This window comes from Bombus bifarius, unplaced genomic scaffold (genome assembly GCF_011952205.1).
Source record: "Bombus bifarius isolate JDL3187 unplaced genomic scaffold, Bbif_JDL3187 scf7180000007977, whole genome shotgun sequence".
NCBI classification, from domain to species: domain Eukaryota; kingdom Metazoa; phylum Arthropoda; class Insecta; order Hymenoptera; family Apidae; genus Bombus; species Bombus bifarius.
In genome coordinates this window covers 4954591-4975351 of record NW_022884362.1, presented here as the reverse complement: position 1 = coordinate 4975351, position 20761 = coordinate 4954591, and the positions used below count along the sequence as shown (strand labels likewise).

Here is a 20761-nt window from a genome sequence, read left to right as displayed (position 1 = left end):
GAAAGCAAGTTTTAAAATTGGGAAAGCACGTGTATGCACACGTGGTCGTCAATGAGAGACACGATAGTCACGATACGCGTATAACGATTCTAGCAAGCGATTCCACCCTCGCCGCACCCTCTGACGTCACGCAGCCTCCGTTTATTGATCCATTACAAAATTACAGTCTATATTTCGACTTGAGCAGAATGCAAGACGGTGCTACAATGTGCCATGTACAGAAACTAGCCAAGATGTGAAAAAAAATATCCAACGCTATAAACGCTATCTACGCGTAATCATATATAATATAACAAAATAAACTTCCAGAATTAATCCACATGTATTTTTTTATGTATTTATAAATAAGTAAGAATAATTTTTTATTACATAAAATCAAGCGACAAAAGGACCTTCAACATCCTGTTCATCACCGCTATTTTATCATCCCCTTTGGAAACGTCAAATTTGTTCTAAAAAATGTTACCAAATCGTGCTGTTCCAATCGGTCATCGGATTTTTCGTTTCTCGATAACAGAGTTTAAAAATACGAGAGTATCTAGTCTAGCAAGCGAAAATGCTCGAGGTCTCGAGATCAGAGTATCCGTTTGCGGAACGGGTGCAGTTAGTCAGTTCTGTCGCAAGCTTCGCCGCGGCCAGACGTGCAAGTGGCGTTGCCTACGTGCCGGGGTGAAACTTGCTAGCACCCCCTTATCGAGCTTTCAGATGGCTGTGGTTTTTAGATTTTGACGTTTTCTTCATTTCCCCTTCTCCTGTTGTACACGTTTCTTTTTTGCCGTCTTCGTTTTAGTATATATGGTAGCGATACGTTGTTTTCGTCGCTAGGACGTCACCCCCGACATGCCACGGAAAATCGGATTCAACGTCGTGTACGCAACCAGTAAGAGAACATCAGATTGTGATTGTGGAATATATCGAACGACGATAACCTCGAGGTGCTACTGTAATTACTGCAGATCCAAGGATTGACAGCGCAAAGATATACGATAAAATAATATTCATCGGTATAAATCGGAAGGGTATAAAATTGCGAAATCGTTTGCACACGCGAACATCGATTTTTTTCTATCCACGCGGAAAAGATTTCATTTTTCGAAAATTTCTGCTTTAGAAGAAAACAAGTTAACAACAACGACTCGACACGTGCTTCACCGCGTCTCGTTACAGATTGTATAGATTGCCCTCGAACGTAATGAAGCCGTAATCAATGCCTGGATAACACCTTACCGAGCTATTAAATATTAGATCAAGTATTTTCGATTATACGTATGTAACCGCACAAAAATAGCCAAGTAACACGTTTCTCTTGTTGTTATGATTGTAAAGCGTAAGCTAAGGTACGGTATTGCGTGACAAGGTCTCGTGTTAACGGTCCATCGTGGAAAGAATAATTTCAGAGTTAAAACATTATTGATTACATCTCTTACAATCTCCATTTTTATTCAGAAAGCAGAAGCATATAATTGCTCGAAATAGAAACGATACATAAATGAAACTTTGGACAAATTTTCGGTAGGAATCGAATATATTCCATCAAAAATTTTTTCCATACAATACCGGAATCTTTCAAATAAAATCCATTTGCAACAACGATAATACTTATAGCAACTTTATAAAATATGCTCCGTTTTATTTAAGATTATAACATTTGAAATAATCACAGGCGAAGAAGATAGACATTCTTCGTTGGAGCTGAACGTTCATGGACCGACGGTAAGAGGATGGCAGAGTTCAAGAAGATGTACATATCCTCAAGAACTCATTCTGCGCCTTCATGGCCCGACGAAGCTTACGAGGATACAAGTCTTGGCTCATCAATATTTAATTCGTAAGTTCCCATCGCTGCAAACAACGCAACGTATAGTACATTTGTCAAGTTATTATCTTTCTCTTTATTTCTTACCGTGAATCATTTTATGAAAATTTAATGTCACGGTGTAACAGAAACTGCCGAGTTTCTCCGGCAAGCAATTCAGTAACAATGAAAATCGAATTAGCACGGCAGCCTCGATTTCCTCAGGCTAGGTCGTTTTGCCCTTCTCGTTTCACTCCCGTTTCTTATTCCACTCCGGGCTGAATACCGCGCAACGTTCTACTCTTCATTGTTTATAAATTCCTCTCTTCTTCTTCGAACAACGCGTTAACGAGAGAGCAACTTAATAATGCTTACGTCAAATGCTTGCAGCTGAAAAATTGGAGATTTGGACATCGAGGGAAGAGAATGCATCCGTGACGACAGAGTTCAGTTATTTGGGTTATATTACGTTGTCCGACAATGCCTCGACCATGTACAAAAGTAGAGAGCTGAAAAGCGTTGCCCTCCCAGAAACAGAGGCGGTCACGCTAAAACTAAGACTTCACAAACCGCACAGTAACGCGCACAATGTTTATCAGCAGGTATATGATCTATAATCATAAGCCATATGCAACGAAAAATATTACAACCGCATTTGGGATTATAGGTCGGTCTTATCGCTATTAACATTCTCGGTGAACCTTACGGGCAAGAGCTCACTGGCCAAGGAGATGCACCGTATAATCCCCATTACACATCGCCATATGACGATTTGGCGTTCGAAATGTACGTCGATCGCGAAGTAGCCAAGATCATAAGACAGATGGAAGCAAAAAAGTTACAAGCTGTAGAAGGTGTGTGTAAGAATTGTATCATTTAGATAAGAATAAACATTTTACGAAAGACTGTATATAAATATGCTTTTAGAGGAGAGATTCGAGTATGCTTCGAAACTTAAAGTAGCGATGGAGAACTTAAGGAAAGCTGGAGAACGTCTCGGAAAGTATGAACTGGAAAAGAAATATGCGATAGCGTTAGAAGACTACGACAAGGCTAAAGCGAAGAAGGCACAAGCGCAACAATACAGGCAACAAGTCTACCAGAGTTTAGAGGTGCAAGATCTACTAGAGCTTCATGGGGTAAATACGCGTCTTTAAAATTAGTCTTTAATTAAGATTTGATATTTGTCTACTATACTTTTGTCTGAATAGCCACTGGAAAAGAACAACAAGTCGTCGATGGAAGGAAAGGAGTCTATATCGATAGATACCTGTACTTCGAATACAACTACTGTTCCTGAAGACATTACATCTCCTCCGAGATTAGTGATTCCACCAAATCGCGATGGAGCCATATCGCCGACTGGCCCGGCGCATCAGCCTCCTGTTTCGCCTTTGCATCAGAAACCAAACAGTCCTGGTAAATCAATTTACATATATATAAAGGAATTTTAACAGTTTAGAGTAATCAATTATCTGCAACAGAAGTTACGGATAGTCCCACGAACGGTGTCGTAGAGAGACAGAATAACTGCAACAAGGGTTCTCTCAGAAGAAAAACTAAATCGGCGGGGCCCGCACTACGTTCCAGCTACGAAGCTTATGAAGAAAGGACGATTCCTGCTTTAAGACAGTAAGACGAGGAAAAAGAAAAATGAAAAATATAGAGATTACCTTAAATTACGTTTCAGTTCGCACACAAACGAGTTCACAAGGGAATGCCACATGGACAATACGGAAACGAAAGTGATATCAAAATTGAATGATAGGGAAAAGAAGCAAGCCGCCTTACCTATCGCTGTTTTTGGAATGGAAATGGTAATATAAGTTTCAGACAGTTACATCAGTTAATTTATAAAATGATGATAATTAATAAAATTTATCGTTTAGGTCGAAAAATTTTATTCAAAACAATTCACGGATAAGGAGGAGGGCCTGATGCAATTGAAGGAGGAGCTAAAGACCTTTGATGCGGAAGTTTCAAAACATTCCGCGAATAAAACAGCCAGAGCTGCAATCTTGCTGCTGCATAGAGCTCTTAGAGATAAAGTCTTCAGCGTATATAGTCTAGCAGCGCAATTAATTAGAATTTTCTTCTCAGAATTTGCAACTGATAGGTATTCACATAATACACTATATAATATGATTTAAAATAATCATTCAATCATACATGTCTATGAGAAATTGCCATTGTCATTTTAGGGTCTCTTCTGCGGAAATTGCACGAAGCGTAGAAAGACTACTTCCTGAATTACTGACAAAATCAGGCGATACTACTCCAAGAATTCATAACATGGCAGTGCATACAATACTCAGTATGGCAGATTGTAAATGCGTCAGAGAGTTGCATATTATTCCTGTGCACTTGACAAGACCCGTTAGTAGTAGCACTCATCAAAGATTAGCCCTTAGCAGGTTAGAAATGGTGGAGCAATTAATTCTCAACCACGGAATATCCACTGACAAACAAAGGTGACTCAAAATAACGTAATCTCAATAGTAAATTTTATATCTGATATAATGAACCAAAGGGCATCAGACCACTGTCTGTGACAAACGATATGATTTTATTTGTGAATGTCACTTGCAGGGGTCTGTCCTCAATGTTAAGACTGATTCGTTAAAACGCAATTACTCTGATAAGGCATTGTAACTGTTGTAGTGGACTTACTTGTCGGACCTTATCAGAATTGGGTTCCTCGGGATTGCATCATCCAGCAGAAGCGGTTAGGAAAGTTTCCGAGAGAATTTTGGTATTGGTGTACAAGGTAAATCCCAGACTGGTCCGTAAGCAATTGCCTCCTGACGATGACATCACAAGAAGGAACTTATTGTACCGTCAACTTTTTCATGAATTCGACCTCATTGATCTTCAGGTATAGATTTTTTTATAAGGATTAGATATATGTATATGGAAGGTCTACATATTTACGCTACTCCTTATTTGTTTATTGAAGAGGAAAAAGGAAGCGGAAGCGAATCATAAAACAACAACACCCACGCGAACGAAATCAACGGAAAATAATGTAGCGAATTTAACGAAATCTCCTTCGAGAACGAGTCCTGTTGTGAGTACCGGAAGCTCAACAAGTATAACATCTCCGTCCGAGAATAGTACAGAACATAAAGGTGACAAGTGAGTAACATACAATCATATTACAAATATCTGTTTCATATATGTTAAGAATGTATTTCTTTTATAGGATATGCATATTTTGCCTCTCCAAGGGACAAGGATATTCCGAAGAGGGATTAAACATTCATTATTGGAGAAATTGCCCTATGTTAACAAAGTGTGAGGCATGTAAGCAAGTGGTGGAAATTTCATACTTGAACTTGCATTTGTTAAGTGAGTATTGTTTCTTTCATTTGATTGCATTTAATGCGTAGCACTAAATAGCAAATATATATCTTATTTTTCAGATGAATGTGATATGAGAAGCAATTACGTAAAATGTGACACATGCAAGCAGGCCATTCATGAAAATTCCTTCGAAGAACATAGAAAAGATAACAAGTGTACAAGTATGCAAACTTGTTTGATATAGTCTCTCTGAATATGAATAATGAATATGGATAACATCCATCATTATTTATGTTACAGAACCTATTGAAGGTTATGATCGTTGTCCATTGTGCTCCGCTCTTGTCAATCAAAATAAGTGGAGGGAGCATTTGATGGGTGATCATCCCTGTGCGAATAACCCTCGAAATAAATCAGGAAAAAGCTGTAAGTTTGATATTATTGAAATATAATGCATCAATAAATACAAAATTGGTTTCGTTTGTAGGTTCAAAATCGCCATCAAATTCTCAGAACCTCAGTGGAAAAATAACCACACCAACTAGTAGAGATTACTAGCGTCAGCCGACAACTTCGAATCTTTCGGAGTGTAAAAGATTTTAGAAAAGGTTTTTCTTTTGTTTTCTTTTATAGTTTATCTATATGTTATGAGCTATCCAGCATTTTTCATATTTATATACTTGTATTTAAATGTTTTTTATAGCAAAACCCGTCCTTTATTAGTAGATATTCTCCATGTTAAACAAATTTTTAATCGTAAGTTGAAATCTTCTAATCCCTAGGATCTAGGAACCTTGTTATCAGCTAAATTTGAGAACGAAAGAAAATCTAATGCATACTGTAATTTAAAGCGAATATCAATGAGGCACACGATAGATATTCATCTTTTCCAACTTTAACATACAGTAGAAGCAAGAAGTTCTCTGCGATTTAATAACATATTGTTGAATACTATGGCAGTAGCCATCTCAGAATTAATGATTCCTCTATATCCGGCCATGTTTATAACAATATTTGTACTATAATCAGCAAAACATCTTGAATTTAATGGCCAAAAATAAAAAGGGAAAGAGTATCTGTCGCTCAAACTATATAAAAATTACATGTAATTTCATAAATTATTTCATAGAGAACGATTAGTAAAACAAAAGACATTTCCCATCAAATAATGATCATTTCTTTGTCCTATAAAACATTTTGTTTCGTTTCTATAAGATACATTTTGTCATGGCGCATTGGATATTCGCCTGTCAGAATTCCAATGGCGCGCTTTTATTAAATTTTAAATAAATGCAAATTTTTTACTTATTCTTATAACATACTGAAATTGATATCTTGAAAGAAATTAAAGGAACATCACTTTGTATTACAAAATTATGTGTTATTCTTTTAATTCGTCCGAAAATTCTGGCTTAATTTCTTTCTTTATGTTAATGTCTTTCCCATCAGCATCATTAGTAGTTTCATTGTTCGAGTCTACAGAAACAGCTGTAGAATTGTCTTGAGAAACACGATTTTCTTTGTATTTATTTTTTTCTGAAATAATAATTCTAAGTAACATTTGAAATGTATGGTAAATACTTCAAAATACATACCAAACATCGAACAATCAGCTCTTAATAAACGTAGATAATGAATCGCATCATGTACATGAACATATGCTCTCAGAGACATTGTACCTCGCCATCCTACCATTTGCAATTTTAACGGGTTTTCTGTCCCTTCTTCTTCGTATACCAATATACAACTTCCAGTTGCTGAAACAACAAAAGAAACAATTTTTATAATGAAATTTATAATTAATGTTTAATGTTATAAAATATATTACCAAAATTTTGTAATCGTTCTTGTGTTTCCCGATTAAGTTTCACAATTTCTGGTGGTGTATTAGGATTATTGTTCTGTAACAACATTACTAGGTCATCTTTAGATAACCTAATTTTTCTACTATCGCCGAAATATTGAATAATGCTTTGTATTCCTTCATGTGCAAGTCTAAATGAACAATCCATGTTTTTATTGTCACAGCGTACAAACGTTTTTACGCCAGTATTTATTAATTTTATTTGATCTCCATTAGACAATACAACATCACGTATCGCGGGTGACGTGTAATAAATATTTTTCTTTTTTTTACCAATACATCGCACCAATAAACACCGAGGATCCAAGTCATTAGATATATTATAAAAGCTTCTAAAAATTTCGGTATTAAAGATCAATTAAATAAACAGGAAGTTAAAAAAATTTTCCACCCACTTAATAGATGACCACACATCTTCCTTATCATCGTCGAAGAAAATGAATGGATCTTCCTTAAATCCAGAAGCAAGTCTTCTGCGTTTTCTTTTGGATTCTCGTAATTTGTTCATATCGTCAAATATCTTTCTTCCATGCACATTTTTTGCTTTTTGTTCTTGTTCCAAACTTAATTCAATGTCGTCATCTTCACTCTTAGTATTTTGAATAACTTCATCGCTCTTGTGTGACGCACGTTCCCATGGTAAGTGATTTACCTTTTCCAAAACAGCCACAAAAAATCCTCCTGTATCTTGATGGTGTGGTAATATTCTCATACTGCATCATTAAAGCATTATTATTATGTAATTAAATCAATAACAATATTAACAAGAAACTCAATTTCTATTTACCATCTTTCAAAGTGAAATTTAGTTGCATCCTCAGGTTTTGGTGGAAACATTTTTGGACGAACTTGTGTTTGCCACTGTTCAGGTACATCTTCCCATGATTCATAATATTGTAGATCTTTTGATGCTGGTAACCAATGTGATATGCCTAGAGAGTACATCGTTAAATGTTTGATGCAATAGTGAAGTCGTACAATACAATACACAATGTATAATACAATATATACACAATATACGATACCTGGATCACACACTAATCCAGGTACTAAATCTCTACAATCAACTAATTGGACAGAGTCTTCAGTTTCAACGAGAAGCCTGTGAAGTACAGCTTCATTCTCTATTGGATTTAATGAACAAGTAGAATATACCATTCTTCCTCCAACTGCTAAAAGTTCTAAGCCTCTTCTTGCTATTCTAAACTGAATTCTTTAAATTTATAGATATATAAGTTATTTCTATTAATTAAGTTATACAGTGTTTAAGAAGAAATAATACTTACCCATGGAGATTGTTGCCATTTGCTGGACTCCATTTACACCAAATATCAGGGTTTTTTCTCATTGTACCATCACCACTACATGGTACATCGGCAAGTATTCTATCAAATCTATAACAAAATGTAAAAATTACAAGATCTTTATAAACAGAAATATTTTATTTCATATGTTTTACTAACTTTAGATGCTCTCTTGTACCATCTGGCTTGGTAGTAGCAAAATTAGGCAACACTGAGGCATCATGATTTGTAATTAAAATAATTGGGCTGTTTAATCTTTTTGCTTGATGTACAAGCATATAACAACGATTATTGTCAAGATCATTAGCTATTACAAAACCCTCTGTAAAATATCAATAAAATTTGCTTAATTTGTTTGTAAATATTGAAAATTTCATTAATACCTGGAAATGCACTTCCTTCTTCAGAATGTATCATTTCAATAAGTTGGGCTGTCTTTGATCCTGGTGCTGCACACATATCCAGAACCTATTTAAAATAATTCCTTTCTATCTTTCAAGCTAAATTTAATGTAATAAATATTAGTAGATCAATATACCTTATGATTAGATTTTACATCTAATACTAAAGGTGGCACCATGCTAACTACTTCTTGCCTACTGATGCTTCCACTATCTGTTTCAACAATTAAAAAATTATGTAATCTAAAATATGCCTCAGATTTCCGAATATCTTTTCTGGTTAATTGCAACTGCCAAGCTAATCCATCAGGATAAAATGGTAAGCACTGCAATATATCCTTAGGTTTAATTCCTGCATTATTTTCTGAATCATCTTCGACATGTGCCTTTAAGATATCCTTAAAAAAATCTCCTTTAATAGTTTCAATTAATGCTTTAGCTTCTGCTTTTGATCCTGTAATTCTAAATGCCACTGGAAGATTCTTTCTCATAGTATTAATAAAGGAATCCCATTGTTCTTCAGGAACAATTTTCTGAGTTTTGTAATAATTTTCAAAATCCTTATTTTCTCTGATAATGTCTTCATAGTTATGGTGTGGAGTAGTATCCCACTCATTCTTTTTCTGTATAATTCATAAAAATTTTAAATACTGTTCACATGAAAAGAAATTTTCTTAGCAATTAGACACTGATTATTTTCAAAATATAGGAGGCTGATAAGTTTTGTATATGTATAATATATAAGATAGAACATAACCGCAAACCTCGCAGCCGATGTTATTTATTTAACGATTAAGTTTGTACCTTCTGTTTCTCACGACGTTTTTCTGCGAAATTCTTTTTTGGCTTATGTTTCCGCCCTTTTCCCATTGTTTTTTGTAAAACAGTGTGCTATACTATCAATTACTCAACACGTGCTTATTAGTGTAACTACAGATGACAAGATCACTACTTTTTCTACAAGAACACAAGGCTCGTGTAAAATGTTTTCACATTAACAACCTATAGGCGGCGCATCTAACGTTCAAACTTATAATGCTCCAGTCATACATCGGTGATATTTCAGTCGCGCCTCCAGATTTTCTTCCTAAGTAATGCCACTTCTCGCTAAAGCTCACGCGTTTTAGGTTGGCAATACATCACTGCTGTCGATTCATTAAAATATTCAATTATTTTCAGCGAGATACAATTTGTAACAAAGAAAGTCAGAAAATGCGCGTCTCTTGAAAATCCGTTCTTATATCCCACATCCTGCATTGCACGTCTATTCACTAAAATTGCGTGTTATGTGGTCAACATTCCAGCAAGCGCTAATCGAAACATTGCAAACTCATCTCCGATTTATATTAACTCTCCATCTACATATAGGGTCGTTTTTGACCAGTAATTTTAAATAATTTTTCATTTCTTCCATATTTCCGTATAAGCTTTGCTTTACTTAAAAAAATTAAGGTCTCATTTTTATTTTAGGGATCAAAAAATTATTGACTATTTTTTGTAATTTTGCTGTTTTCGATGTGTAGACTCCGAAAATGCATATTTTAAAGTGAAAAATTCATTGGTTCAAAAGTTATAAGCGCGATTATATAAACAAGTCTGAAAACATCTAACATATAACATGTAGTAATAGAAATTATTGAATGATATTCTAGAAACTTGGAAAAGTACTTAAAAATTTGTTTGGGTCTTTTTTAAACACAAAAATCTGAAAAAATAAGAAAAAAAATAATAATAAGAATAAGAATATTATGAAAGTTAGCGTAACATTGGTATAACATTGATAATAAATTGAATTTAAATTTGCGTAGCAGAAGGGATAAAATATTTGCAAATTAGAAACGTAAAAGTTTATATAAAAGCTTATTAAATATTTAACGCCTAAAAAGAATAAAATCATTATTATGGTAGCCCACGTTATGTGTTTAACCTCTACTGGAGGAATTCCTTTATTTTCTCGCCAGAAAGGGGAAGGAGATACGGTAAAATTTACATAATTATAAACAAAAGAGTAATACATAAATCTATGTAATATCAATTTTAATTTTTCTTTTGCTCTTCCTTTTTCTTCCCAACATATTTATAGATGACATTTTCTAAAATAGCATCTCTATATGGGATACATATGTTTCTCAAATCACAAAACATTAAACTTTTGAATACAAATTTACCCGATACTACGATAATGTGGAAAGAATTTGAACAGAGTATTACATTAATAGTTATTGCAAGTGGAACTACCAAATCTGTATTGGATAAATTCTTAAATGCAGTTTTTGGTGCAATGATCTTGTTTGTTGGTATCGAGGAATTAAAAAATACCAAAAACATAGAAAAGCTGAAGAAAGATATGCGTTTGTGCAGTCCAATTGTTGATAGTTTATTGCAATGTCTTGATGTTGGTGATGGAATTTGTTCAAAAACTGATATTATCAATATGACAGAATGTATAATGTGCCAAGAAAATAATCTGTTTCAGGTAATTGAATTCTTTTTAATTCATGCATTTTCTGCATAGTAAATAATAATCTATTTAAGACATGCTTAGAGGGTTATATGGAATGTTTGGATTCTATATATGGATGCATCTTAGTACATGGGTGTTTAGCAGTAGCTACAGAAGGATGGTGGAATTTAAGTCCCATTGAAAGAAAATTATTAATAACAGCTGTTAATACAGAAGATACTTATAGCACGCGAGACATTCCAGTATTTTTACCTTATAAAAGTCCAAATGTGAGTATTTTCATTAAAAATTTTTAAAATACAATTTTTATTTATTAATCTAATAAGATTTATTTTAAAAAATAAGTTCAATTGATCATAAGACAATTCAATTGATCATATAGGTAGCTTTTAGATTAGTATCCATTACGTTGATCAATCAAGTCGAAGTATTAGCCTTATGTGGACCCAATCCGAGTTTATCAGAGATCGAACGATTTGCCATACAATGTTGGAAAAATAGTATTGATGCTTTACACAATGCAGAACAATGTTATCCGCGTAACTTACCTACATCTGTAAATTTGGATTCAGAGACACTTGGGTAATATATAATAGTACCATTTAATATAAATAATTTTATTTAGAAAAACCTATTATCAAAATGTATTATATAATATCTTTTTCTTTTCACTCCGGAATTTAGATTTCTGTTAGCAAATTATAAGGTGCAAAAGTTTATACTTGGTAAGAATATGCAGTATGCAAAAAATAGAGTCAGTGGTTCACACAGATTGGACATATTAAGAACATTTTATCATCAAGCTGTAGAGACATATATATTATCTTCAGAATCTGAATGTGATACAACAGATGATAATTGGAAATTTGTTGGTGTAAAAGAAACTTATCTATGTTCAGAGTACCATAAATGTTATGCAGTTAAACATGGAGATCATATACTTTGCATTTTATGTGCCTCCACAGTTCCTACTCATACAGTAAGATTGGTTTGTCAAAAAATATTGAAAACATTGCTCATTGATAAACAAGGCTGCTGGTAAAAATTTAACACATTGATCTCTTTTTGCAATATCATCCCATTTTACTTCTATTGTAAAATTTACATTAACCCACCTTATATATGTCCTGATACTATGTTTTTATTAGGTATAAGGAATATATATTGTGAACATAAAAAATATATAATAATCATTTGTAAATTAGGATTTATGTAAAATTAAACATATTTCATTAAATGTTAAATCATTTTATCATGTGTTTACTGTTTAATCACTTTAATTTGCAAATTAAATTATCATTCATTGATACTTTCCATTCATAATGTAACAGTTACATACATAACAATCGTGTTGTACGAACTATTATTTTGTTGTCAATGCATTTTATTTGTTAAGAAGAAAAGCAAGAGAACAATCCTAAGTGAAACGGTAGAAAAGCTGACTATCCTCCGATTTCAATGATTTTTGGATATGTTGTAAAATCCAACATTTTGGAAATGTATTTTCCGAGATATTCACAAAAAGATGCCACTACTATTACAGTGAATTCTGCCTATAGTTGTGCGTCTGTAGTAGCGTATGCGTCAACATTGGTTGCTGGCTGCTTATTTTCTGTTTATAAATAAGAGTGAGGAGAGCTTAAAGACACAAATGACTGTTACAACAGAATTAAAGATGAATATCACTAATATATTGGATTTGGATTTGGGTTAGTTTTTTCAATCCGGCCGGCGAAGCTTTCATAAAATAAGAAGTATTGTTTTTTTTTTCGTAAAATAATATCAATTAGTCATTCGGCTATGATTTTTATAAGTAATTTATTATTTTACGCAAGTGTTACCGACTGCCTCGTGGTGATGAGATTAAAAAACCTAATCCAAGTACAATACATTCATGATATTCTTTTTTAACAGAATTATAAATTGTAACAGACATTTTTTATAGCCTCGTATATGCACGTTGTACACGCGGCCTTTAAACTCACCCAACTCTCCTTTATAAACAGAACATAAGCGATCGGCGGATAGTAACAAATACTAATGCATACTGGTAGTTTTTCGATAACTACATATATCAATTATAAACCTTTTTGATATCGCTCTAATAAAGTGTCAGTTTTTATATTGTATATATGTATTTATCGAATATGTACGTATATACGCATGCGCGCATAATGATCTATCCATAGAGTATGTTATTTTGAATTATATATATTTACTTTCATACAATCATTATCATTACAGTGTATATTACATTAACTTGGCGAATGTAAAATGTCAGATAAACATTTCGTTTCTTATAACGTTTACATAATGTTGTAAAAATTTAACAGTATAAAGTATAATATATTTTTTTATATTTTGATGGATTACTGGCAAAACTAAAATTTAAATATGAGCAGAGTAACAAAAATTGCGGTTGATACACAGTTATATGATGCAACAAATTTTTACACAGGTTTAGGTTTAGCAATTAGTTCTAGTGGTTTTATAGGTTAGTTGACTGATTTTCTAATTTCGATTAGAAATTTATTTAAAACAATTTAGCATTGATTATTATACAATGTTATAATTATTTAGGTGCCAGTTTTATCATTAAAAAAAAGGCATTGATTAGATTACAAAGGCGTGGTGCATTACGAGCTTCATCCGGAGGATTTGGCTACTTAAAAGAATGGATGTGGTGGACTGGTCTTCTTTCAAGTATGTGAAACAGAAAATGCTTATACAATATGTACATGTGTTCAAGATATAATACTATTACTACAAAGAATATTGATTTCATTAAAGTGGCGGTAGGAGAAACAGCAAATTTTGCTGCTTATGCATTTGCACCAGCTTCATTGGTTACTCCATTAGGAGCACTTAGCGTTTTAATATCTGCAATATTGGCATCAAAATATCTAAATGAGAAGCTTAATTTGCTAGGAAAGGTAATGATGTAATATATATTATAAGCTATCTTTATTATATAGGAACAAAAATATAAAATAACAAATAAAATAAATAAAACAAATAAAATTTTACTACAAAATAATACAATTTCTATTGAATATATAAAGATAAATATAATTACTATTATTCCAGATTGGTTGCCTTTTATGCATCTTAGGTTCCACAGTTCTTGTAATTCACTCTCCAAAAGGAGAAGAAATCAGTACATTAGATGAGCTTTTAGATAAGGTTAAAGATCCAGGATATATTATTTATGTATTAATTGTAATAGTATGCAGTATTTTGATTATTTTTTATTTTGGTCCTGCTTATGGAAATCAAAATATCATGATATATATTTGTCTGTGTTCATCCATTGGTTCATTGACCGTTACAAGTTGTAAAGGATTAGGACTGGCTTTAAAAGAAACCATTCTTGGATTTAATAATGGATTTACGAACTGGTTGACATGGGCCTTTTTATTTAGCGCTATACTCTGTATCAGCGTACAAATGAATTATTTGAATAGATCCCTCGACTTATATGAAACCACAATTGTAACACCTATTTATTATGTAGTTTTCACAACATTAGTAATAATTGCATCTGCAATATTATTCAGGGAATGGGAAAATATGAGTGCTGAGGATATCTTGGGTTCATCTTGTGGTTTTTTAACTGTAATAACTGCAATATTTCTATTAAATGCATTTAAGGAAATAGACATATCTTATGAGAATGTCAGGCATATGCTGCAGCCTAAAAGAAAGTTGCTCATAAGTAGTAACAATCAGTGGAGCGACAGGGATGAGGAGAGATTAATAACAAGGTTAGAAACAGAATTAAATCATACATATGGAGCTCAAAATTTAACAAGAACTATATAACTAATTATGCATATACAAAGTAAAACATTGCAAAGCATATACATTGTAAAGATATGAATAACTTGTATTTAATGTGATTGATTTTAAAATAAATCTTACAAATTTCAAATCTTATTTATATCTATTATGTATATAGATCTTAGAAATCATTTTTCAGTAGAATTATCTTTTCTATTCATATTTTATATCAAGTCCTAAAGAAGCAATAGGTCTAAGTCTGCTTTTTTTGTTTTGTATTCAAGTATCTTTTCAATTATAATAATGTAATTACACATAAATGTCATAAAAGTCATATAGAATTTATTGTCAAATTTGTCATATATGTTATAAATATACAAAACCATCTCTTTTTAACAACTTTTGTTAATAATTCTAGTTATTTTGATAAAATTGCATTCTGAGCATGACATTGAATCTCAAGTTGCATTCCATCTATAGATTCGACATAAATACGTATAAACTGAGACCAAAACATTCCACAATGGCAACGTATTCACTGCATCACATTGGAAAATGTGAAAATAAAGGAAGTAATATCAGAAATAAGTTATACTATATATATACAGGGTGGTTGGTAACTGGTGGTACAAGCGGAAAGGGGGTGATTCTACGCGAAAAAAGAAGTTGAAAATATAGCATAAAAATTTTTTTTTTCATTTTTTTTCATTTTTTTAAAAATCTACAGTGAGATCCGTTATAACGAGATGTGCTAAAGTGCACGCGTACCGAGCGAAAATTCAAAGTCGATTTTCTCGAAAACAAAGCCTCAAACGAAAAATTTTTATTCTATATTTTCGACTTCTTTTTTCGCGTAGAATCACCCCCTTTCCGCTTGTACCACCAGTTACCAACCACCCTGTATATAAATATATTTACTTAAAATGCAATTCTTCATTTGTAAGTCAAATTATGTCACTTGAATCAACTTATTACTAGCATCACGTACAGTTATTACAATGGCGTTCAGTTTAGCCGCTTTTTCATATATCGTGGCCTTAATTGTAGATGCTATTTTGATCATTTTTGCAATATTTCATGTACGTACTTCTTCGAAACTATAATGTCTGCTTCTCAAAACAAAACAGTAATTAAAAATGTGTACACGTCTGTTCAATGCGAATTATTTCTAACCTTAGCGATATAGGTGTAAAGTTAAATGACTCTAGCTAGACATTATATTTTTCAGGTTATTGCATTTGATGAATTAAAAACTGGTTATAAAAATCCGATTGAACAATGCAATAGTTTAAATTCGGTAAGAGTTTGAAATTAGTTTTTTATAATATCATATTTACAAAATCAATAACAAGTGTATGTAAAATTAAGTGTTTAAGTTAAATATATGTATAATGTATATGCATATATATACATATATATAAAATATATATATATATGTATGTATACATGCCTGTGTATATTTCAGCTAGTTATTCCAGAATATGGATTACACATTTTAATCAACATTTTATTTCTAATTAGTAGTCAATGGCTTTCATTGCTTTTAAATATGCCATTGATAATATATCACTTGTGGCAATATTATCATAGACCTATCATGTCTAAACCAGGTCTTTATGATCCCACTAGTATAATGAGTGCTCAAGCTCTTAAAATTCATCAAAGGGAAGGATGGAGTAAACTTACATTTTATCTTTTATCATTTTTTTACTATTTATATGGGTAAGTTTTAGAATATGTAGGGGCTAGTAGACGTAACTAATTATGAAATGTTTATTATAAGAAAATGTAATATGTTCTATTTTGTTTCAGAATGATTAGTTCATTGATTCACTGAGGAATGGAAATCATTCTTTATTATTCGCCAATAAAATTTGTTTATAATACATCCTCAGTCATCAATGGTTCATCAGGTTAATTTTTTTGTTGGATAAAGTAACTAATTTGTTAAAACGTGTTATTGTTTTTTGTAAAAATAAAATTTCATACTCAAGTAATGTTTTTTTTTCTATTAGGTAGTCATAGAATTCAGTACACTTTTATTAAGGAGTCTAAGTGAAAGACTTTTATTTATTTATTTTAGAGTAGGAAAAGCTCTACTATAAAGGACGTTTATATAAATTGTTTATATATATATATACACATATATATATAAAAGATGTTTATATAAATATTTAATTATGTCAGATTATATTTATACAACGGAAATTTGAATGCTTTTACTTGTATTATTATTACTTGTTCCGTTCTTCAAATTTGCGAATAATCATTAATTTGTTAAATTTAAATCTGCGAACTACAGAAATATATGTATGATAGGTATGACAGATATACCTAACCTTAACTTATAATATCTACAATGCTGCTCCCTATCCCTACTTAGAATTAATAACATCAGAAAGGAAATTCCCTCTCTGTTAACATAAATTGATTCTAACCTTAAATTCTTTTCTGAGATATATCAATTTCAACACAGTTCTAACCATTTTCGAATTAATAATCGGCTATTGCATGTTGAGAATTTGTATTATATAAAAATGCCGACTATTAATATTAAACGTGACTTGTTGTTTAAAACTCTTGGTAAAACATATTGTAAGTTATAAATATTTAAATAATGAACATTGTAAATTGTATCAACTTCTTTTACGTTTATAATTATCCTAACTAAATATTTACCAATATAATATTTATAAGTAAATTAATCTATAATATGATTTTAGCGGATGCCGAATTTCAAAATTTATGTTTTGAGTTTGGATTAGAATTGGACGAAGTGGTATGCAGCTTACATATTATTGGATACTATCAAATGTATTAATGCATATAAGAAATGAATTGCTATATATTTCCATATGTAGTATTACATCGAAATAATCCTAGAATTAGTTAAATTTTGATTTTTAGACAACAGAGAAACAAATGATGACAAAGGAGCAAAATTTAAATCATAGTGGAGAAGTATCTGAAGAAGTTGTATATAAAATTGATATACCTGCAAATAGATACGATCTATTATGCTTAGAAGGTTTAGCTCTTGGACTTCTTATATTTCAAAAGCAGTATGTACAATATATGTTTATTATATAATTTTTTAATTTTTCTATTAGTTTTCATACCACAGAGTCTTATTAAAATCATACTATTATTTTAACAATTCCATTAGTTCATTATTAGTTCATTAGTATATAATAACAATACGTATTATATATTAGCAATAACTGCAATAATAAATAAACATATGATATAGACTACTACAATTAGAAAACTTTTTTAAATATAGAATGGATATACCACAATATACAAAGATATTTCCAAGTACAAACACACAAAAGATTATAATGACAAAGCAGGTATATATATGATTTTTATTATTATCAATGTTTTTTTAATTAAAATTAACAAAGCTAATTCAATTGAAAAATAAAAGCTAAAAATTAAATCGAAAAGTTGAACTTTTAATAAAACTGTTTTTTTATGTTATATTTTAGTGTATGAAAGTTAGAGGGCATATTGTTGCAGCCGTTTTACGTGATGTTACATTTTCTAAAGATTCTTACAACAGCTTCATCGATCTTCAAGAAAAATTGCATCAAAATATAGGTAGGAAAAGAACTTTAGTATCGATTGGAACTCATGATCTAGACACTGTCAGAGGTCCATTTTTATATGATGCAAGGCCACCAACTGACATTTGTTTTAAGCCACTTAATCAAGAGATGGAATATACAGCAGAAGAAATTATGAATTTATACGAAGTGGGTGTTTTTACAATTTGAATGCCTACTTAATATGGACTTTATTTTAAAGAGAATTTTATATTAAGTTTTATTTTAGAACCATGCGCAATTAAAGCAATATCTGCATATTATAAAGGACAGTCCAGTTTATCCTGTAGTAGAAGACAGTAATGGAATCATTTTATCACTCCCACCTATTATCAATGGAGATCATTCAAAAATTACACTCAATACTAAAAATATATTAATTGAATGTACTGCGACAGATTTAACAAAGGTACATAAAAGCTATTATTTTCTTTATATTTGTAAGAGATAAATCAACTAATAGCAAACTTTTGAAAAATTTTGTAGGCAAAGGTAGTACTGGATACTATAGTTTGTGCTTTTAGTCAATACTGTAAAATAAAATATTCAATAGAAGTGGTGGAAATTGTGTATCCTGATAAACAAGTATTTCATTATCCAGACTTGAAATATCGAATTGAGGAAATGGATTGTGAAAAAGCAATAAAATACATTGGTATAAAACAAACTGCGGAGGAATTGGCTAATTTGCTTTCTAGAATGTCTTTGAAAACATCTATTAAAGATGGTAATATATTAAACATCGAAGTGCCTCCTACAAGGCATGATGTGATACATGCATGTGATATTTATGAAGATATTGCTATAGCGTATGGATATAATAAAATTGAGAAAACTATACCGCATTTATCTACCACTGCGGATGAGGTACTAACAAATGTTACAATTGCCGATTTTTAAGCTGGTTAAGTTTTAGATAAAATATTTCCTATTCATGTTTTAAATTTAGTTTCCACTGAATAAATTATCTGATCAACTACGGATAGAATTGGCTTGTGCTGGATTCACAGAAGCATTGACATTTTCATTGGTATGCAAAATTTTTGAGCACACAGTTATACAAATTGTACAAATCAGTTATAGTTGAAAAGTTTCTCCTTACAGTGTTCTCGTGAAGATGTAGCGGATAAATTAGGTCACGAATTATTAAACATACCAGTTGTCCATGTGTTAAATCCAAAAACATTAGAATTTCAGGCATGTACAAAGAGTTTATCAAGACCATAGGCTCAGGTTAGTTTAAAATATAAAATTAACAACATGACAATGTTACAGGTTGCCCGTACCACTTTGATACCAGGATTATTGAAAACGTTAGCTGCAAATAAAAAAATGCCACTTCCTCATAAATTATTCGAAGTTTCCGACATTATATTAAAAGATAACGATGTGGAAGTTGGTGCACGCAATAATCGACATTTATGCGCGGTATATTGCAATAAATCTGACGGTTTTGAAGTAATTCATGGTTTATTGGATAGAATATTACAAATATTAGAAGTGCCATGGAATGGCAGTAAGAATGCAAATGGGTATTATCTTCGTGCTGTCGATGGTAAAGCATTATATGAAAAATTCCATGTACCAAATTATACGTATAAGAGAACGCAATTTATTTAGAAATATTGTTTTTTAACAAGGTATCATAATATCTATTATCCTAAGTCCATATAATTTCTTTCAGATCCCACTTTCTTCCCTCATCGTTGTGCGGAAATATTATGTTATGATAAAGTGATTGGAAAGATGGGAGTTCTACATCCAGATGTAATTTCAAGATTTGAATTAAATACACCTTGCTCTATATTAGAAATTGATATCGAATGTTTTTTATAAGACAATTATAAAACTTATTATTGATAATATGTTGGAATAAATTATACACTTCTCCTATAATTATTTTATTATTAAGCAAAAATTTAATTAAAAAATATAAATGATGCAGCAAATATAAGCGTTAAATATCATACACGAATACTGATTTGTGTTTAACAGATGAGATTAATTTTAATTAAATCATTAATCTTTTTTTCCTTTAAAATCGAATATATTGGAGGGAGAAAGGAAAAAAACAATTTTTAAATTTACATTTTCTTTTTTTAATTTGTATCATAATTGCTATAGTTTGTTTACAGTTTTTATTCAAAATATTAGTATACACATATATGATGAACATTATGGTAATAATTATTAGGATTTGAAAAAAGATAAAGGAGGATATGAGAATATTGTGAAAGGAGAA

At 31.4% G+C, this 20761-nt stretch overlaps 6 protein-coding genes across 14 annotated transcripts; 5 read left to right on the top strand and 1 right to left on the bottom strand.

Moving 5' to 3' along the window:
- Window positions 1-607: 607 nt before the first annotated feature.
- LOC117204128 (centrosomal protein of 104 kDa) lies at window positions 608-6200 on the top strand. Of its 2 annotated transcripts, none has more exons than XM_033441252.1 (16): window positions 608-880; window positions 1664-1828; window positions 2186-2397; window positions 2463-2649; window positions 2723-2934; window positions 3007-3214; window positions 3283-3427; window positions 3486-3612; window positions 3685-3911; window positions 3997-4266; window positions 4457-4670; window positions 4752-4930; window positions 4998-5143; window positions 5218-5319; window positions 5399-5524; window positions 5586-6200. In XM_033441252.1, exons 1-16 carry the CDS (start codon window positions 841-843, stop codon window positions 5654-5656), a joined length of 2631 nt encoding a protein of 876 aa, XP_033297143.1. In that variant the 5' UTR covers window positions 608-840; the 3' UTR covers window positions 5657-6200. The 2 variants fall into 2 exon arrangements, with proteins under 2 accessions (XP_033297143.1, XP_033297142.1); XM_033441251.1 differs by having other exon boundaries at window positions 609-880; window positions 3280-3427.
- A 52-nt stretch (window positions 6201-6252) lies between these two features.
- LOC117204129 (tRNA (cytosine(34)-C(5))-methyltransferase) lies at window positions 6253-9647 on the bottom strand. Of its 2 annotated transcripts, none has more exons than XM_033441253.1 (11): window positions 9472-9647; window positions 8805-9290; window positions 8650-8734; window positions 8426-8588; window positions 8249-8356; window positions 7988-8175; window positions 7750-7894; window positions 7358-7675; window positions 6927-7294; window positions 6694-6855; window positions 6253-6634 (listed from the first exon to the last, which is right to left on the bottom strand). In XM_033441253.1, exons 1-11 carry the CDS (start codon window positions 9535-9537, stop codon window positions 6480-6482), a joined length of 2244 nt encoding a protein of 747 aa, XP_033297144.1. In that variant the 5' UTR covers window positions 9538-9647; the 3' UTR covers window positions 6253-6479. The 2 variants fall into 2 exon arrangements, with proteins under 2 accessions (XP_033297144.1, XP_033297145.1); XM_033441254.1 differs by having other exon boundaries at window positions 6459-6634; window positions 8805-9317; window positions 9472-9574.
- Window positions 9648-10414: 767 nt separating this feature from the next.
- Window positions 10415-12176, top strand: LOC117204132 (protein fuzzy homolog). Of its 3 annotated transcripts, none has more exons than XM_033441258.1 (5): window positions 10415-10646; window positions 10751-11062; window positions 11203-11400; window positions 11514-11713; window positions 11816-12176. In XM_033441258.1, the coding sequence occupies exons 1-5, from the start codon at window positions 10569-10571 to the stop codon at window positions 12171-12173; spliced, it is 1146 nt and encodes a 381-aa protein (XP_033297149.1). In that variant the 5' UTR covers window positions 10415-10568; the 3' UTR covers window positions 12174-12176. The 3 variants fall into 3 exon arrangements, with proteins under 3 accessions (XP_033297149.1, XP_033297148.1, XP_033297150.1); XM_033441257.1 differs by having other exon boundaries at window positions 10417-10646; window positions 10751-11143; XM_033441259.1 differs by having other exon boundaries at window positions 10419-10646; window positions 10770-11143.
- Window positions 12177-13188: 1012 nt separating this feature from the next.
- LOC117204133 (magnesium transporter NIPA2) lies at window positions 13189-15067 on the top strand. 2 transcript variants are annotated; one of them, XM_033441262.1, is made up of 4 exons: window positions 13189-13321; window positions 13712-13834; window positions 13922-14064; window positions 14219-15067. In XM_033441262.1, the coding sequence occupies exons 2-4, from the start codon at window positions 13810-13812 to the stop codon at window positions 14951-14953; spliced, it is 903 nt and encodes a 300-aa protein (XP_033297153.1). In that variant the 5' UTR covers window positions 13189-13321; window positions 13712-13809; the 3' UTR covers window positions 14954-15067. The 2 variants fall into 2 exon arrangements, with proteins under 2 accessions (XP_033297153.1, XP_033297151.1); XM_033441260.1 differs by lacking the exon at window positions 13189-13321 and adding an exon at window positions 13334-13625.
- A 791-nt stretch (window positions 15068-15858) lies between these two features.
- Window positions 15859-17065, top strand: LOC117204135 (protein cornichon). Of its 3 annotated transcripts, XR_004487023.1 has the most exons (5): window positions 15859-15990; window positions 16140-16208; window positions 16377-16633; window positions 16724-16824; window positions 16927-17065. XR_004487023.1 is itself a non-coding variant. In XM_033441264.1 (4 exons), exons 1-4 carry the CDS (start codon window positions 15910-15912, stop codon window positions 16746-16748), a joined length of 432 nt encoding a protein of 143 aa, XP_033297155.1. In that variant the 5' UTR covers window positions 15859-15909; the 3' UTR covers window positions 16749-16883. The 3 variants fall into 3 exon arrangements, 2 of the variants coding, with proteins under 2 accessions (XP_033297155.1, XP_033297156.1); XM_033441264.1 differs by lacking the exon at window positions 16927-17065 and having other exon boundaries at window positions 16724-16883; XM_033441265.1 differs by lacking the exons at window positions 16724-16824; window positions 16927-17065 and having other exon boundaries at window positions 16377-16637.
- Window positions 17066-17294: 229 nt separating this feature from the next.
- On the top strand, window positions 17295-20415 carry LOC117204130 (phenylalanine--tRNA ligase beta subunit). Of its 2 annotated transcripts, XM_033441255.1 has the most exons (11): window positions 17295-17506; window positions 17635-17690; window positions 17819-17973; window positions 18195-18264; window positions 18403-18669; window positions 18749-18928; window positions 19006-19386; window positions 19469-19549; window positions 19624-19716; window positions 19795-20074; window positions 20204-20415. In XM_033441255.1, exons 1-11 carry the CDS (start codon window positions 17449-17451, stop codon window positions 20353-20355), a joined length of 1773 nt encoding a protein of 590 aa, XP_033297146.1. In that variant the 5' UTR covers window positions 17295-17448; the 3' UTR covers window positions 20356-20415. The 2 variants fall into 2 exon arrangements, with proteins under 2 accessions (XP_033297146.1, XP_033297147.1); XM_033441256.1 differs by lacking the exon at window positions 17295-17506 and having other exon boundaries at window positions 17635-17725.
- The last annotated feature ends 346 nt before the right edge of the window (window positions 20416-20761 follow it).

What these genes read in the sequence shown, in the direction of transcription:
- LOC117204133 (XM_033441260.1), top strand. Translation starts at nt 13,526, where the DNA reads ATGAGCAGAGTAACAAAAATTGCGGTTGATACACAGTTATATGATGCA. An exon ending in TAGTTCTAGTGGTTTTATAG is followed by an intron (nt 13,626 to 13,711) that starts GTTAGTTGACTG and finishes ATAATTATTTAG; the next exon opens with GTGCCAGTTTTATCATTAAA. An exon ending in GTGGACTGGTCTTCTTTCAA is followed by an intron (nt 13,835 to 13,921) that starts GTATGTGAAACA and finishes ATTTCATTAAAG; the next exon opens with TGGCGGTAGGAGAAACAGCA.
- LOC117204132 (XM_033441257.1), top strand. Translation starts at nt 10,569, where the DNA reads ATGGTAGCCCACGTTATGTGTTTAACCTCTACTGGAGGAATTCCTTTA. An exon ending in AGAAAGGGGAAGGAGATACG is followed by an intron (nt 10,647 to 10,750) that starts GTAAAATTTACA and finishes ACATATTTATAG; the next exon opens with ATGACATTTTCTAAAATAGC. An exon ending in TACCTTATAAAAGTCCAAAT is followed by an intron (nt 11,401 to 11,513) that starts GTGAGTATTTTC and finishes TTGATCATATAG; the next exon opens with GTAGCTTTTAGATTAGTATC.
- LOC117204129 (XM_033441253.1), bottom strand. Translation starts at nt 9,537, where the DNA reads ATGGGAAAAGGGCGGAAACATAAGCCAAAAAAGAATTTCGCAGAAAAA. An exon ending in GGTACAAGAGAGCATCTAAA is followed by an intron (nt 8,357 to 8,425) that starts GTTAGTAAAACA and finishes ATTTTGTTATAG; the next exon opens with ATTTGATAGAATACTTGCCG. An exon ending in AAATTTCACTTTGAAAGATG is followed by an intron (nt 7,676 to 7,749) that starts GTAAATAGAAAT and finishes TTAATGATGCAG; the next exon opens with TATGAGAATATTACCACACC.
- LOC117204135 (XM_033441264.1), top strand. Translation starts at nt 15,910, where the DNA reads ATGGCGTTCAGTTTAGCCGCTTTTTCATATATCGTGGCCTTAATTGTA. An exon ending in AATGCAATAGTTTAAATTCG is followed by an intron (nt 16,209 to 16,376) that starts GTAAGAGTTTGA and finishes TGTATATTTCAG; the next exon opens with CTAGTTATTCCAGAATATGG. An exon ending in TTTTTTTACTATTTATATGG is followed by an intron (nt 16,634 to 16,723) that starts GTAAGTTTTAGA and finishes ATTTTGTTTCAG; the next exon opens with AATGATTAGTTCATTGATTC.
- LOC117204130 (XM_033441255.1), top strand. Translation starts at nt 17,449, where the DNA reads ATGCCGACTATTAATATTAAACGTGACTTGTTGTTTAAAACTCTTGGT. An exon ending in GATTAGAATTGGACGAAGTG is followed by an intron (nt 17,691 to 17,818) that starts GTATGCAGCTTA and finishes TTTGATTTTTAG; the next exon opens with ACAACAGAGAAACAAATGAT. An exon ending in CTGCGACAGATTTAACAAAG is followed by an intron (nt 18,929 to 19,005) that starts GTACATAAAAGC and finishes AAAATTTTGTAG; the next exon opens with GCAAAGGTAGTACTGGATAC.
- LOC117204128 (XM_033441251.1), top strand. Translation starts at nt 841, where the DNA reads ATGCCACGGAAAATCGGATTCAACGTCGTGTACGCAACCA. An exon ending in CAACGTCGTGTACGCAACCA is followed by an intron (nt 881 to 1,663) that starts GTAAGAGAACAT and finishes AAATAATCACAG; the next exon opens with GCGAAGAAGATAGACATTCT. An exon ending in CTGTTTTTGGAATGGAAATG is followed by an intron (nt 3,613 to 3,684) that starts GTAATATAAGTT and finishes TTTATCGTTTAG; the next exon opens with GTCGAAAAATTTTATTCAAA.